General features: G+C 46.7%; 2 protein-coding genes across 3 annotated transcripts in view; one reads left to right on the top strand and one right to left on the bottom strand.

Annotated features, from left to right (window-relative positions):
• NR5A1 (nuclear receptor subfamily 5 group A member 1) overlaps positions 1 to 15,880 on the top strand; it is a 355,896-nt gene that overhangs the window by 292,416 nt on the left and 47,600 nt on the right. The window lies entirely within an intron of this gene.
• The window catches only part of LHX2 (LIM homeobox 2), a 54,458-nt gene continuing 42,604 nt past the window's right edge, over positions 4,027 to 15,880 (bottom strand). For both annotated transcript variants that reach the window (XM_081967667.1, XM_081967668.1), the window contains one exon: positions 4,027 to 5,011. In XM_081967667.1, the coding sequence (XP_081823793.1) occupies positions 4,724 to 5,011 (288 nt within the window). In that variant the 3' untranslated portion in view covers positions 4,027 to 4,723. The remainder of the gene's footprint in view (positions 5,012 to 15,880) is intronic.

Raw genomic sequence — 15,880 nt, 5'->3', positions numbered from 1 at the left:
AGGAGAAGGAAGTAGACGGGGAAAGGAGAGAAGGAAATGGATGAGAGTAGAGGAGTAGGAGAGAGGGAAGGAGAGGGAAGTGGAGGAGAGAGAAGAAAGGAGAGGAAAAGAGGAAAAGGGAGAAGGAAGTAGATGGGGAAAGGAAAGAAGGAAATGGATGAGAGTAGAGGAGTAGGAGAGAGGGAAGGAGAGGGAAGTGGAGGAGAGAGAAGAGGGGAGAGGAGAAGAGGAAAAGGGAGGAGAAGGAAGTAGATGGGGAAAGGAAAGAAGGAAATGGATGAGAGTAGAGGAGTAGGAGAGAGGGAAGGAGAGGGAAGTGGAGGAGAGAGAAGAAAGGAGAGGAAAAGAGGAAAAGGGAGGAGAAGGAAGTAGACGGGGAAAGGAGAGAAGGAAATGGATGAGAGTAGAGGAGTAGGAGAGAGGGAAGGAGAGGGAAGTGGAGGAGAGAGAAGAGGGGAGAGGAAAAGAGGAAAAGGGAGAAGGAAGTAGATGGGGAAAGGAAAGAAGGAAATGGATGAGAGTAGAGGAGTAGGAGAGAGGGAAGGAGAGGGAAGTGGAGGAGAGAGAAGAGGGGAGAGGAGAAGAGGAAAAGGGAGAAGGAAGTAGATGGGGAAAGGAAAGAAGGAAATGGATGAGAGTAGAGGAGTAGGAGAGAGGGAAGGAGAGGGAGGTGGAGGAGAGAGAAGAAAGGAGAGGAAAAGAGGAAAAGGGAGGAGAAGGAAGTAGATGGGGAAAGGAAAGAAGGAAATGGATGAGAGTAGAGGAGTAGGAGAGAGGGAAGGAGAGGGAAGTGGAGGAGAGAGAAGAGGGGAGAGGAGAAGAGGAAAAGGGAGGAGAAGGAAGTAGATGGGGAAAGGAAAGAAGGAAATGGATGAGAGTAGAGGAGTAGGAGAGAGGGAAGGAGAGGGAAGTGGAGGAGAGAGAAGAGGGGAGAGGAGAAGAGGAAAAGGGAGGAGAAGGAAGTAGATGGGGAAAGGAAAGAAGGAAATGGATGAGAGTAGAGGAGTAGGAGAGAGGGAAGGAGAGGGAAGTGGAGGAGAGAGAAGAGGGGAGAGGAGAAGAGGAAAAGGGAGGAGAAGGAAGTAGATGGGGAAAGCAAAGAAGAAAATGGATGAGAGTAGGAGAGAGGAAAGGAGAAGGAAGTGGGAAAAAGGAGATAGGAGAGAGAAGAGAAGAACTAAAAACAAAACAAAAGGAGAAATGTTTCCCCATTTTGTATTTAAGCATCCAAGAAGGGACAGGTAAGGAGAAAGGGAACGAGGAAAGACAACGAAAAAGAATGAAAGGTGGGAAGAGAGCAAGGAAGGAAAAAGAAGAACAGGAAGGAAGGAAGGGTGGAAAGAAGGAAGGAAGGAGATGGGAATGAGGAGAAGGAAGGAAGGTGATGGAGAGGCAGGAAGAAGGAAAAGAGGGTGGAAGGAAAGGAAGGAAGGAGATGGGAATGAGAATGAAGGTGATGGAGAGGAAGGAGGAAAAGAGGGTGGAAGGGAAGGAAGGAAGGAGATGGGAATGAGAATGAAGGTGATGGAGAGGAAGGAAGGAGGAAAAGAGGGTGAAAGGGATGGAAGGGATGGGAATGAGAAGGAAGGATGGAGAGGAAGGAAGGAAGGAAGAAAGGAGGGTGGAAGGGAAGGAAGGAAGGAGATGGGAATGAGAAGGAAGGTGATGGAGAGGAAGGAAGGAGGAAAAGAGGGTGGAAGGGAAGGAAGGAAGGAGATGAGAATGAGAAGGAAGGATGGAGAGGAAGGAAGGAGGAAAGGAGGGTGGAAGGGAAGGAAGGAAGGAGATGGGAATGAGAAGGAAGGTGATGGAGAGGAAGGAAGGAGGAAAGGAGAGTGGAAGGGAAGGAAGGAAGGAAAGAGATTACAATGAGAGTGAGGGAGGGTCTGAGGGAAGTCACTTGGCCACCACAGATGCCCCTGACACAAGTGATGTTGAGCTGGCCACACCCACCTTGCCACGCCCCTGGTCACACCCACCCCAGGTCAAACACAACCCTTATGTGTCCCTCAGTCAACCATCCGGTCGATTTCTCACACTTAAAATAGCCTTTGCACGTCAAAATACGATCAGCTCCATTGGCCAATCAGTTTTTTGCCATCGGGGATTTGGACAGGTTGCGCGGGCGACTACGAGCTACAACATGTTCATTGGACCCGTGTCCCTTCTGGCTTGTACTGGCATCCTGGGAGGTTACACGAGACTGGCTCTTGGGACTAGTGAACGCTTCATTGGGCAAGGGGTCCTTACCAGCCGCCTTGAAAGAGGCGGTTGTGAGACCCTTACTCAAGAAGCCTTCCCTGGACCCAACGGAGCTAGCCAATTACCGTCCAGTCTCCAACCTTCCCTTTTTAGCGAAGGTTGTAGAGAGTGTGGTGGCCCAACAGTTCCCACGTCACCTGGAGGAAAATGATTATCTAGACCCGCGCCAGTCCGGCTTCCGACCCGGGCACAGCACGGAGACGGCCTTGGTCACGTTGGTAGATGATCTCTGGAGGGCCAGGGATAGGGGTTGTTCCTCTATCCTGGTCCTATTAGATCTCTCAGCGGCTTTTGATACCATCGACCATGGTATCCTACTGCACCGGCTGGAGGGGCTGGGGGTAAGGGGCACCGTTTTACGGTGGTTCTGCTCCTACCTCTCCGACCGGACGCAACGTGTGTTGGCAGGGGAGCAGAGGTCGACCCTGAGGCCTCTCACTTGTGGGGTGCCGCAGGGGTCGGTCCTCTCACCTCTCCTGTTCAACACATATATGAAGCCGCTGGGTGAGATCATTCGTGGTTTTGGGGTGGGATATCATCTGTACGCTGATGATACGCAACTGTACATCTCCACCCCGAACCACCCCAACGAGGCCGTCGAAATGATGTCCCGGTGTTTGGAAGCCGTACGGGTCTGGATGGGTGACAACAGACTCAAGCTCAACCCCTCCAAGACGGAGTGGCTGTGGCTTCCGGCCCCCCGGTTCAACCAGCTGATCCCATTGCTGGCCATTGGGGGCGAGCAACTGGCCCCCATGGAGCGGGCGTGCAATTTGGGCATCCTCCTGGATGCCCGGCTGTCCATGGATGACCATGTGGCAGCCGTGGCGAGGGGGGCGTTCCACCAGGTTCGCCTGGTGCGCCAAATGCGCCCCCTATTGGACCGGGATGCCCTTTGCACAGTCACTCACGCGCTGGTGACGTCCCGCCTAGACTACTGCAATGCTCTCTACATGGGGCTTCCCTTGAGATGCACCCGAAGACTACAGCTGGTCCAGAACGCGGCCGCGGGGTGATTATGGGGAGTACGAGATACTCCCATATAACACCTCTCCTGCGCGAGCTGCACTGGCTTCCTGTGGTCTATCGGGTGCGTTTCAAGGTGTTGATCACCATCTTCAAAGCGCTCCATGGCACGGGACCTAGTTACCTGCGGGATCGCATCCTGCCCCATACATCCCTACGACCAATTCGCTCTCACAGAGAGGGACTTCTCTGGGTGCCGTCCACTAAGCAGTGCCAAAGGGCGGCCCCCAGGAGTAGGGCCTTCTCTGTGATGGGCCCAGCCCTCTGGAATGACCTCCCCCCCCCGACATTAGGATTACTACCGACCTCCGCTCCTTCCGCTCAAAACTCAAGACCCACCTTTTTCAACTAGCCGGCCTGGCTCAACCATAGTTCCCTTTTAATCCTCCTGGCAATCTTTTAAACTTGTAATTTTCTAGTGGGGTATTTTAATTTTTAACCTATTTTACTATTTCTATGTATTGTAATGATTGTTGTGTGATTTTTATACCTCCTCCGTGTAATGTTTAATTGTATAATATGTGTTTTTTATTTATTGTACGCCGCCCCGAGTCCCTTCGTGGAGAGGGAGCAGCTAACAAATCTAATAAATCTAAATCTAATCCCCTTTTCCTTCTCCTCTTCCTCCTCCTTCCCTCCACCTCTTCCTCTTCTTCCACCTCGCCCAAATCCGGATTCCCTCATCTTTCATTGCAAGGGCAACTAATGTGGAGGTAGTTTTCCGTTAAGTGGCTTTATTACTGGTTAGATTTTTTTTCTTCTTCTTCCTTTTTGTTTTTTTTTTTTACAAATTTTGACAGCAGAAGAAACGTGTCACTTCTTTCTTTCTTTTTTTTTCCCTTCGAGTGTTCGGTTCTAAGACATCGGAAGGACCAGTCGAAAAGGTTGAGGACTTAATTTAAAGTAGCAAAACTCGTATTCACATTTTTCACTTCTCTCCCCCTCCCCCCCTCCTTTTTTTTTTTTTTGAAGTTTGCGTGGTCTCAGATGTGGTCATAAATATACAGAGAGAGAGATGGGGGGGGGGGAGAAAAAAAACGAAGGCTGGGGATAGGAGAAAAGGAATGGAGAGTAAATAAGGCACGCGGCAGTCTTTGAAAAAATTACACAAGCTTCAGCCAACTTAAATTAATTGCCATTTCCCTGGCCCAGTCCATAAAACTGTACATCGACACACAAATGTTGTGTGGGCAGGTGTCATTCCAAGTCACACTCCTCCAATCCACGGGGGTTTTTAAGACACCCCCGGCTGGATTTGACCCCGATTGACCACGGATGTCCAGCCCAGTGGTGGGAACGTCCGAAGTTTGTTTGTGTGTGTGTTCTTTTAAAAAAAAATAAAAAAAATCCATTTGGAATTGGACGAAAGGATCATTCCTTTCCTTAAAAAGGAGACAACGCCCACCCACCCCCACTCCGGGAATCGAGTTGGTCATCAGAAAAGATTGGTCAGTGTCGTCTGTGAAGGGCTGTGGGATTCGTGGACGTCCAAGCCGCCGGACACAGAGCTCAAGACCGAAGTCACAGAAGGCATGCTAGGGTTTGTCAGGTCTGTGAGGGTGGTGGGTGTCCTGGAGGGGCTCAGGGAAGTGTTGGAGATCTCCGAAGCGGGTCCGGAGGGGGTGCCCGCCTGGAGGGCCGGATCGGATGCCTTGTCCACTCCCGTGTTCTCTTGGCGTAAGAGGTTCCGTCGGAATTTGGCCCGGGCGTTCTGAAACCAGACCTAGAAGTGTTGGACGGGAAAGATGGAAGGAAGGAAGGAAAGAAGGAAAGAAGGAAAGAAGGAAAGAAGGAAGGGGGAATAAAAAGCAGGAAAGGAAGGAGGAAAGGAAAGAAGGAAGAAGATGGGAAGAAGCAAAGAAGGAAGGAGGGAAGGAGTGAAGAATGGAAGGAAGGAAGGAAGGAAAGGAAGGAGGGAAGGAGTGAAGAACGGAAGGAAGGAAGGAGATGGGAATGAGAAGAAGGAAGAAAGTAGGTTGGAAGGAGAAGCATGGAAGGAAGGAGGAAAGGAAGGAAGGAATAAAGAGCAGGAAAGGAAGGAGGAAAGGAAAGAAGGAAGGAAGAAGATGGGAAGAAGAAGCAAAGAAGGAAGTAGGGAAGGAGAGAAGAACGGAAGGAAGGAAGGAAAAGAAGGAAGGGAAGAGAGACGGAAGGAAGGAGATGAGAATGAGAAGGAAGGAAGGAAGGAGATTGGAAGGAGAAGCATGGAAGGAAGGAGGAAAGGAAGGAAGGAATAAAAAGCAGGAAAGGAAGGAAGAAAGGAAAGAAGGAAGGAAAGAAGGAAGGAAGGAGATGGGAAGAAGAAGCAAAGAAGGAAGTAAGGAAGGAGAGAAGAATGGAAGGAAGGAAGGAAAGAAAGGAAGGAGGCGAAGAGGGAAGGAAGGAAGGAGATGGGAATGAGAAGGAAGGAAGGAAGGAAGGAAGGAAGGAAGGAAGGAAGGAGTTTGAAAGGAGAAGCATGGAAGGAAGGAGGAAAAGAAGGAATAAAAAGCAGGAAAGGAAGGAGGAAAGGAAAGAAGGAAGGAAGGAGATGGGAAGAAGCAGCAAAGAAGGAAGTAGGGAAGGAGAGAAGAACGGAAGGAAGGAAGGAAAGAAGGAGGGGAAGAGAGAAGGAAGGAAGGAAGGAAGGAGATGGGAATGAGAAGGAAGGAAGGAAGGAGGTTGAAAGGAGAAGCATGGAAGGAAGGAGGAAAGGAAGGAATAAAAAGCAGGAAAGGAAGGAGGGGAAGAGAGAAGGAAGGAAAGAGATGGGAATGAAATCAATGAAGGAAGGAAGGAGGTGGGAATAAAAAGCAGGAAAGGAAGGAGGGAAGGAGAGAAAGAGGGAAGGAGATGGGAAGGAGAAGGAAGGAAGGAAGGAAATGGGAATGAAAGCAGGGAAGGAAGGAAGGAGAAGGAAGGAATAAAAAGCAGGAAAGGAAGGAGGGAAGGAGAGAAGGAAGGAGATGGGAATGAGAAACAGGGAAGGAAGGAAAGAACAAATGAATAAACGCAAGGTAGGTAGATGGCTGCATTCTTTAAAACAGTGCCCCCCCCACAACCTTTTGGGCACCAGGGAGCAGTTCCAGGGAGAAATGCCACCGACCAGGATCAGCCCATGGCTCTTGCTTTAAAAGATGTAAAATCTGCCCCGTCCCCAATACAGATTGATTGGCATTGGGGATGTCCAGGCGATGGCCTTGCTTTATTTAGAGTTTGGCATATCATACATGGACTTCCAGCAGCACAGACAGTCCTTAACTTACCACGTTTAGTCACCGTTCCAAGTTACACCACCATCGAAAGATTATAGCTGGTTTTTTTTTACAGTTTTGTTAAATGCAAGAACATACAAATTATTTTATTCATCTGTTACTTATTTACTTGTCCCCAAAGTGCTTTTCCCCCCCCCCCCAAGAGGCCACCAGGCTTTCTACTTTCTCTTTGAAGACAGATTAACTGATTAACAGAGATGGAAGGGACCTTCTAGGTCATCTAGTCCAACCCCTTGCCCAAGCAGGAGACCCTACATCTGACAGATGGCAGTCCAGTCTCTTCTTGAAAGCCTCCAGGGATGAAGCTCCCACAACTTCTGTTCCATGGGTTGATTGTTCTCACTGTCAGAAAATTCTTCCTTATTTCTAGGTTGAATCTCTCCTTGGTCAGTTCCCATCCATTATTCCTTCTCTAGCCTTCGGGTGCTTTGGGGAATAGCTTCACCCCTTCCTCTCTGTGGCAGCCCCTCAAATATTGGAAGGCTGCTCCCCTGTCTCCCCTGGAATTGACTGGATCGCTGGAGAATTTCATTGGATTTTTTTTGATTTCTTGCAATGGATGGCTGTGAAGGTTGGACCATAAGGAAGGCTGAGCGCCAAAGGATGGAGGCCTTTGAACTCTGGTGCTGGAGAAGACTCCTGCGAGTCCCTTGGACTGCAAGGCCATCCAACCGGTCAGTCCTAGAGGAGATCAATCCTGACTGCTCTTTAGAAGGCCAGATCCAGAAGAGGAAACTCAAATCCTTTGGCCACCTAATGAGAAGGAAGGACTCCCTGGAGAAGAGCCTCATGCTGGGAACGATAGAGGGCAAAAGAAGAAGAAGGGACGGCAGAGACTGAGGTGGCTGGATGGAGTCACCGAAGCAGTCGGTGTGAGCTTGCATGGACTCCAGGGGATGGCAGAGGACAGGAAGGTCTGGAGGATCGTTGTCCATGGGGTCGCGATGGGTCGGACACAACTTCGCAATTAACAACAGCAAAAAGTTTGGAAACTTTTTCTTTCTCAAGGTGGGCTCAAGAAACATTAATGACATCTTCTTGGCCATGATATAAATCTGTGTTTTTTTTTACTTCCCCCGTTCAAATATTTATCTTATTTATTTATTCCCCTGTTTATCCCAAAGCTTGGGGATTTCTAGTAGTCTCCCAACAAATCTTCCTTTCTTTTTCTCCCAACATTCTCTACATTTTAATCCATAATCACATGCATTCCCATATTAACCTTGCTTACAGTATATATTCTTATATATATCGATATACTGGTATTTATTTCTAGTTTGTTGATCTTCTTTCATTATTAAGTTTCTACTCTTTGCACCTCTTATCTAGCCATTGGTACCATAAGTCCCATGTTGAGTAATACTCTGTTTCTCCTTGGTCTTTATGTTCCATTGTTAACCTGTCCAGTTCGGCAGATTCTAATATTTTCTTTATTACCATTTCATCTGTAGGTATACTTCCGTTTTTCCAATTTTGTGCAGACATAACCCTAGCTGCTGTCATTACATGGAACATTAAGTATAGGATTCTTTTATTGCATTTCCCTGGTAGTATATCTAATAAGTAGGTGGCTCAGTGGCTAAGATGCTGAGTTTGTCGATCAGAAAGGTCGGCAGTTCGGCGGTTCGAATCCCGAGCGCCGCGTAACAGAGCGAGCTCCCGTGACTTGTCCCAGCTTCTGCCAACCTAGCTGTTCGAAAGCACGTTAAAAATGCAAGTAGGAAAATAGGAACCACCTTTGGTGGGAAGGGAACAGCGTTCCGTGTGCCTTCGGCGTTGTGTCATGCCGGCCACATGACCACGGAGACGTCTTCGGACGGCGCTGGCTCTTCGGCTTTGAAACGGAGTTGAGCAACGCCCCCTAGAGTCGGGAATGACTGGCACATATATCCAAGGGGAACCTTGACCTTTACCTATACCTAATAAGAATAGTTCTGGATTTAGATCTATTTGCTGTGTTATCATCTCTTCTAGCCCCCTTTGTATCTTTGCCCAATATCTTTTTGCCGATGGACATGTTCACCACATATGACAGTAAGTTCCCTGTGCCTGCTTACATTTCCAGCACTCTGGTGACCTATTTGGGAACCTTTTTGCCATTCTTGTTGGCGGCAAGTGCCATCTGTAGAACAAATCTTTCTTTCATTTAGATATTACATTTATCTTCTGCCCATCTCCTAGTTTGATGAAAAGAAGGACCAGGGGAGACATGATAGCAGTCTTCCAACATCTCAGGGGCTGCTCCAAAGAAGAGGGAGTCAAGCTATTCTCCAAAGCACCTGAGGGCAGGACAAGAAGCAATGGGTGGAAACTAATCAAGGAGAGAAGCAACTTAGAACTAAGGAGGAATTTCCTGACGGGGAGACAATTGTGGAACGACTTGCCTCCAGAAGTTGTGAATGCCCCAACACTGGATGTTTTTAAGAAGATGTTGGAGAACCATTTGTCTGAAGTGGTGTAGGGTCTCCTGCCTAAGCAGGGGGTTGGACTAGAAGACCTCCAAGGTCCCTTCCACCTCTGTTATTTTAATCTAAGGCAACCCCAAGAGATTGGATAGCCATTTGTGTGAAGTGGTGTAGGGATTATTTAAATAAATACAGGCGGCCCTCAACGTACGACCGCAACCGGACCCCAAAATTTCCACGGCTAAGCGAGGCGTTCAGTCAGTTCGCTTCATTTTACGACCCTGCTTGCCGCAGTCCTCAAGTGAATCACGGCGGTCGTTCAATTATTTAACACGGCCGTTAAGTGAACCCGGCTTCCACGCCACCCCAGCCTGTCGTAAGTATGGAAAACGGTCAAAAGTGACATTTTTTCCCGGGCCATCGTAACTTTGAAAGGTCACTATAAAGGAAAAGTGTTCGGTCAAGGAGTCCCGGTATGTGATTTAGGAAGGCATTGAAACAGAAGAAGATTTTTTTCTTCCCGCCATTGCTTTGACTACTCGGAAATTACAACAGGTTGTTCTGTTTTCCAGGCCACCTGCCAAGGTGCAATAAAAGAATTTTAGGGATGAATGAATTCTCGGCTGTAGAAAATTCCACTTTTTCCCTAGTAAGCTGGTTCAGGAGAGAAATGTGTTAAGACGGCCAGGATGGCAGAAAAAAAATAAATGATTTTCATACCGTGTTTCCCCCCAAAATAAAACAGGGTCTTATTTTCTTTTGACCCCCTGAAATAAGCACTTGGCCTTATTTTGGGGGAGGTCTCATTATTTTTGAGGTGTAGGAGGCGGCGAGCGTGGTCACCTTATGTTGCAATATTTTGGGGGAGGCTTATTTTTTTGGGGGGGTTATTTTAGCACAGGTGCTCCAAAGCCCGATTGGGCTGATTATCCGGGGAGGTCTTATTTTGGGGGAAACAGGTTGTTTTTTTTTCCAGCATCAGAAAAGGGGCTACCATAGGTTCTTTCTGGATTTTCTTGGCAGTAGAAAAGCAAATTCGGAAGTTAATTCTAAAGAAGGAGAGAAATTTGTCCTCTAAACAATCTTCTTTTGGGGTGTATATCTTTCCAGCAAAAAGCGCAATGCAAAAAGGGAAAGAGGAAAAAACAGAATACTGCATTTGTTTCTTAAAGGAACAACTCTCTCTCTCTCTCTCTCTTTTTGCAAGAGTGGAAATTTCCTGCACTACCTTATTCCTCAGGGAGAAACTGAGGCAGGGAAAGCAAGCAGTAACCGAGGGAGGAGTTCAGTGCAAAAGTCTGCCTTTGCAAACGGGCTTGGCATTGTTAAGTCATATTTCTTCCAGTTAGGTCATATTTTGCCCCCTTTGCAAAATGAGGTGCCAGGTCTGGAATGACGAAATTAAAAATTAGGAAACTAACCCAGCAGTTCCCAAACTTTTTCAGTCCACCGCCCCCTTGGTGCTACAAACTTTACTTTACTTACTTTTATTTAATTTATAAACCGCACGCTCTCTCCAAAGAGACTCGGGGCGGTCCTCAGTGCCCCCCACCCACCCAGTGGGTGGAATTCAATATTTTTTTAATACTGGTTCTGTGGGCGTGGCTTGGTGGGCGTGGCTGGGGAGGTCATGTGACTGGGCGGTTTGCACGACGGAAGGAAGAGAGTAACAGTCAAATTCAAAACCGCAACAATTAATTGCACATTTATCCAAAATCCAATTTAAAAACCTTTTTAGTTAACGTCAATTCAACAAAATTGTTGAACACAATCCAGTGAGACCAGGTTTTCAAAGTCTGATAGTCATTTATCAAGAATCTTCGTGACTACTAACTTAGTAAACTCAGTAAAATTTAGTAACGACTTCACTGTTCAGTAAATTCTTCATGTGATGGATGGGCTTGATGAAGTGATACCAGTTTCCCAATGTCTGGTTTTAAGTCACTTAGCAGGAGTCTTAAATCACCAACATTCAGTAATCTGGAGTTGATTTCTTTGCTTGGAGAGAAGTTGGATGACCACACTGAAGCCACGTTCCACCAAATAGGATGTTGGAAATGCAACAAGGAGCTTCTTAACCACTGTCCATAGCGCAGGATAGCGATCAGAAATTTCTTTCTGTAACCAAAACTCTTGGTACGATTTCTTAAACTTTGGCTCCAGCTCAAGGTCATTTTGCAGCTTTATGAGTTGTTCCTCCACTACCCCATCTTCCTCGGTATCCGGAAATGGATTTATCACCCAATCTGGAATTTCCATCAAAAGAAGATCTTGATATCGCTCAGACGTACCTTTATGCAGCATGTCCAAATGGTCACAAAAAACTTGAAGCTCATCATCTTGTATTCCACCTTTCTCTTCCTCGGAAAGCTCGGAAATTGGTATAGCTCGCGACGGCCTATGTTGGGCTTGAATAGAGTTGACTTTCAAATGAACGTAGAGATGACAGATTTGGCCTTAATAAGATTGAACCTCATTTCCTTGCAACTGCAAAGTCACTTCAATCAACTTTGCAAATAGTTCTGATAAATAAGCAATGCCATGCCTGATCTCTTTGAGTTCACCACTCAGCAAAGCATTCTTGTCTTCAAAAAACTTCCACAACAGAGTCAAAAAGATTGTAAAAGCGTCTCACACGGTCGCCTTTTGATAGCCAACGGACTTCTGTATGAAGCGGCAAACGATCAAAACCTTCATCGTTGAAAAGGTGTTGAAAAAGTGACTTACGACCATTTTTGACAGTTATGACCATTATAGCATCCCCCATGGTCGTAAGATCAAACTTTGGATGCTTGGCAACTGATTCAAACTCCATTTACGATGGTTGCAGTGTCCCGAGGTCATATGATCAGCTTCTGCAACCTTCTGACAAGGCAAAGTCAATGGAGAAGCCAGAATCACTTAACGACGTCAGCAACAAGTGCAGTGATTCATTTAACAAGTGGCAGGAAAGATAATAGAACAGGGCAAAATTCGCTTAGCAACTTTTCACTTAGCAACAGAAATTTTGGGCTCAAATATAGTCGTAATCTTTTTTTTTAAAGAATTGTATTGGTTTTTCAACATTTATAGGGAAGGGTAGGTGGGTATACAACAAATTTTGGCAGCTACATTGTGGCTGAAAGTAGAAATCTCTCCAAATCTCACAACTTTTACAGAGAAAAAAGACAAAAGGTAAAAGATAAGCAGAAACAGCGTCTTGTTATGCATTGTGTCAACCATGTGTTCAGTCATCTCTTTTGCCACTTTCTAATATATCAACAATTACAATGATATTTCAAATACAGTTATTTTTGTGACCTGAGTCTTTTCAATATTGCTCCCTCCCCCCTGTCCCCTGGCGGAGCTAAAGCCCCTCCCTCCCTCATATCTTGTGTATTATCACCTTTTTCACTACCTCTTATGATTTCGTCCTCTAATAGGGCGCTGTGTTTTTTCATAGAGGCCTCTGCCTCCACAGCTGAATTGATTCTAATTCTGTTTCCCTTCCCGAAGATCAGCATTCCTTCTGGCAATAACCATCTAAACCAAACTCCTTTGTTATATAATTTCTTCGATAAGGAGGAATACTTCCTCCTCTTATCTCTTTATTTTTTTCGGAATTTGTTTAAGAGTGGCAATTATAGTCGTAAACTGAGGACTACCTGTAGTCTGCAAGCAGGAGGAAAAAGGCTTTTCAGAGGGCAAAGAGATAGCAGAGTTTGGAATGTAGGCAGGAAGAGAGCGAGTTTGTCTCTTCCCTAGCAATTTGTGAAATACAGGCGGTCCTTACCTTACAACTATTGGTTTAGTGACAGTATGAAGTTACAATGGCACTGAAAGAATTGTGCTATGACTTTTTCACACTTATAACCGTTGCACCAATCCCATGCCCATGTGATGAAAATTCAGACACTTGGCAACTTACTTATATTTATGATGATTGATTGTCCCGGGGTTATGTTGGTCATTTTTGCGACCTTCTGACAAGCAAAGTCAACGGGAAAGCAGGGAAAATGCCACTTTATCGCTAGTACAACTAATGATTAAAGATATTTCATTCATTACTGGGAATGAGATCAGGGCAACGACAATTCATTTTGGGGGGGGGGGGGGAAACACAAGGATGTAATCAGGACATGATGTTAAACTGCACTGTAAGCTACTTTTGATAGGTGTGTCAATGCTTGAGAACCACTTGTCTCAATTCACAACTTGCCTCCAGAAGTTGTGAATGCACAACTTGCCTCCAGAAGTTGTGAATGCCCCAACCCTGGAAGTCTTTAAGAAGATGTTGGATAGCCATCTGTCTGAAACGGTATAGGCTTTCCTGCTTAGGCAGGGGGTTGGACTAGAAGACCTCCAAGGTCCCTTCCAACTCTACTATTGTATTATTATTGTATTAATTCCACAAACTATTCTGAACAAAATGTGCCCCCCTCTTTCAGCAGCTCAGCCAACCAGCTAAAGCTATAAAAATTACTACTAATTTAAAACACATTTTCTGGAGTATTTCCAGCAGTGGGCAAGATGAACATTGTTTATTAATTCAGATGGTTTTTTAAAAGAATCCTACTCACAATACTAATACTATAGGGGAAAAAAAGCGTGCATCTATGAAGTAGTTGCAAAATCACAAACCCTGCCCCAGCGTGAATGGATTACAGTCCACAACCTCTTTCGTACGCGGTTCAATCCTTATTTACGTAAGAAAGTAGCTCAAGCGGAGTAGGCGCTCTTCCCCTTAGAATCACGTTCCAAAATTTCAGCTTCCCCTGCAATTATTTTACGGAGGCAGCAGCTCAGTTTCTACACAGCATGACAGACCAGCCGAGGGTCGCTTTACGGTCATGTTGGGTGGGACAGGACCTTCGGGTCTTGTGAAGCTGTTCACTCACACGCCCATTCGTTAAATAACAGCGGGCCGCGGAGAAGGAAGGTGGCAAAGCCGGCGAGAAGCGGGGAAGACAACTCCATCACTACGTTTAGGGGTTCACAGCTGCCCCCCCTGCCTGCAGCTGGAGAACCAGTTTTAACCGCCAGTCTCACGCAACGAAGAAGAACCCAGCCCTTCCACCCGTTGAAGGTGTGCGCGAGACCCAAGCCTTCCCAAAGTCGCAGTGTCGCCAGTTCCTGGTGAGGTGAGACTAAGCCGCCACCTCCACACAAGCCGTGCGGGGAAGGACTCTCGCTTTCAGTCCCATCGCATTCCCTTCCGCGCCTACGTGTTAAGCTAGGCAAGTTGGGAGTAGATTATAGCAGAACACTTCCAGCACTCCTCTGCCGCTGCCCCACTTGCCTCTTAGCGCCCCCCTAATTCATCCCACCGCCCAACAGACAGTGGTACCGCCCACTTTGGGAACCACTGCTCTAACCCATAAAACTAAGATCGTGGCATCCGGCCCTCTCAATTCCTGGCAAATCGATGGGGAAAGAAATGGAGGCAGTGACAAATTTTATTCTCCTGGGCTCCAAGATCTCCGCAGATGGGGACGGCAGCCAAGAAATTAAAAGAGGCTTGCTTCCTGGGGAGGAAAGCGATGGCCAATCTAGACAGCTGACTAAAAAACAGAGACATCACCCTGCCAATCAAAAGTGTGTCTAGTCAAGGCCAGTTGCAATAAATAATGGATGGAAACTGACCAAGGAGAGATTCAACCTAGAAATAAGGAGAAATTTTCTGACAGTGGGAACAATCAACCCATGGAACAGAAGTTGCCTTCGGAAGTTGTGGGAGCTTCATCCCTGGAAGCTTTCAGGAAGTGAGTGGACTGCCATTTGTCAGAAATGGTGTAGGGTCTCCTGCCTAGGTGAGGATTGGACTAGATGACCTACAAGGTCCCTTCCAACTCTCTTAATCTGTTATTTGTTAAATGGATGGCTGTGAAGGTTGGACCATAAGGAAGGCTGAGCGCCAAAGAATGGAGGCCTTTGAACTCTGGTGCTGGAGAAGAAGACTCCTGCATTGAGTCCCTTGGACTGCAAGGCCATCCAACCGGTAAGTCCTAGAGGAGATCAACCCTGGCTGCTCTTTAGAAGGCCAGATCCTGAAGAGGAAACTCAAAGACTTTGGCCACCTGATGAGAAGGAAGGACTCCCTGGAGAAGAGCCCAATGCTGGGAAGGATGGAGGGCAAAAGAAGAAGGGGACGGCAGAGAAGGAGGTGGCTGGATGGAGTCACCGAAGCAGTCAGCATGAGCTTAAATGGACTCCAGAGGATGGTAGAGGACAGGAAGGCTGGGAGGAACATTGTCTATGAGGTCATGATGGGTTGGACACGACTTCGCAACTAACAACAACAACTCATAAAAAGCTTGTTTGTATATCCACTGTTGCACACAAATATTCCCTGCCAAACACACACACAAGCAACAATCAAGGAATGTAAAGAGAGAGGGGGAGAAGGCATAGTGGAGAAGAGGAGAAAAGAGAAGGGAGGAGGAGGGGGAGGAGGAGGAGGAAGAAGATTATGATGAAGGAGGAGGAGGAGGAGGAGGCGGCGGCTGGATGGAGTCACCGAAGCAGTCGGCCTGAGATTAAATGGACTCTGGAGGATAGTAGAGGACAGGAAGGCCTGGAGGAACGTTGTCCATGGGGTTGTGATGAGTTGGACACAACTTCACAACTAACAACAACAACAACTCATAAAAAGCTTGTCCATATAGCCACGGTTGCACACAAATATTCCCTGCCAAACACACACTGAAAAAAGTTTGCAGCAGATTATGACCACTGGACGTCTGGATAGATCGTCCAGATGCTATTGGCCTCTCTGAAGTCCACCCACAGAACCCCTCAAAAATATTCCAACATTGAAATAATAATATCCTAAATGCAATATTTCAGGGTGACCAGATCTCCAACCTCCAGCTTTATATTGTATGAAGAAACGTTGTCGATGTTTAAACAAATTTCTGAAAAAAGTGAGAAAGAACCATAAAGAGAGAACGGTAT

Source organism: Natrix helvetica (genome assembly GCF_964273705.1).
Source record: "Natrix helvetica genome assembly, chromosome: 15".
NCBI lineage: Eukaryota > Metazoa > Chordata > Lepidosauria > Squamata > Natricidae > Natrix > Natrix helvetica.
Note: the sequence above shows the minus strand (reverse complement) of the source record. Positions and strands in the feature narration are given on the sequence as shown.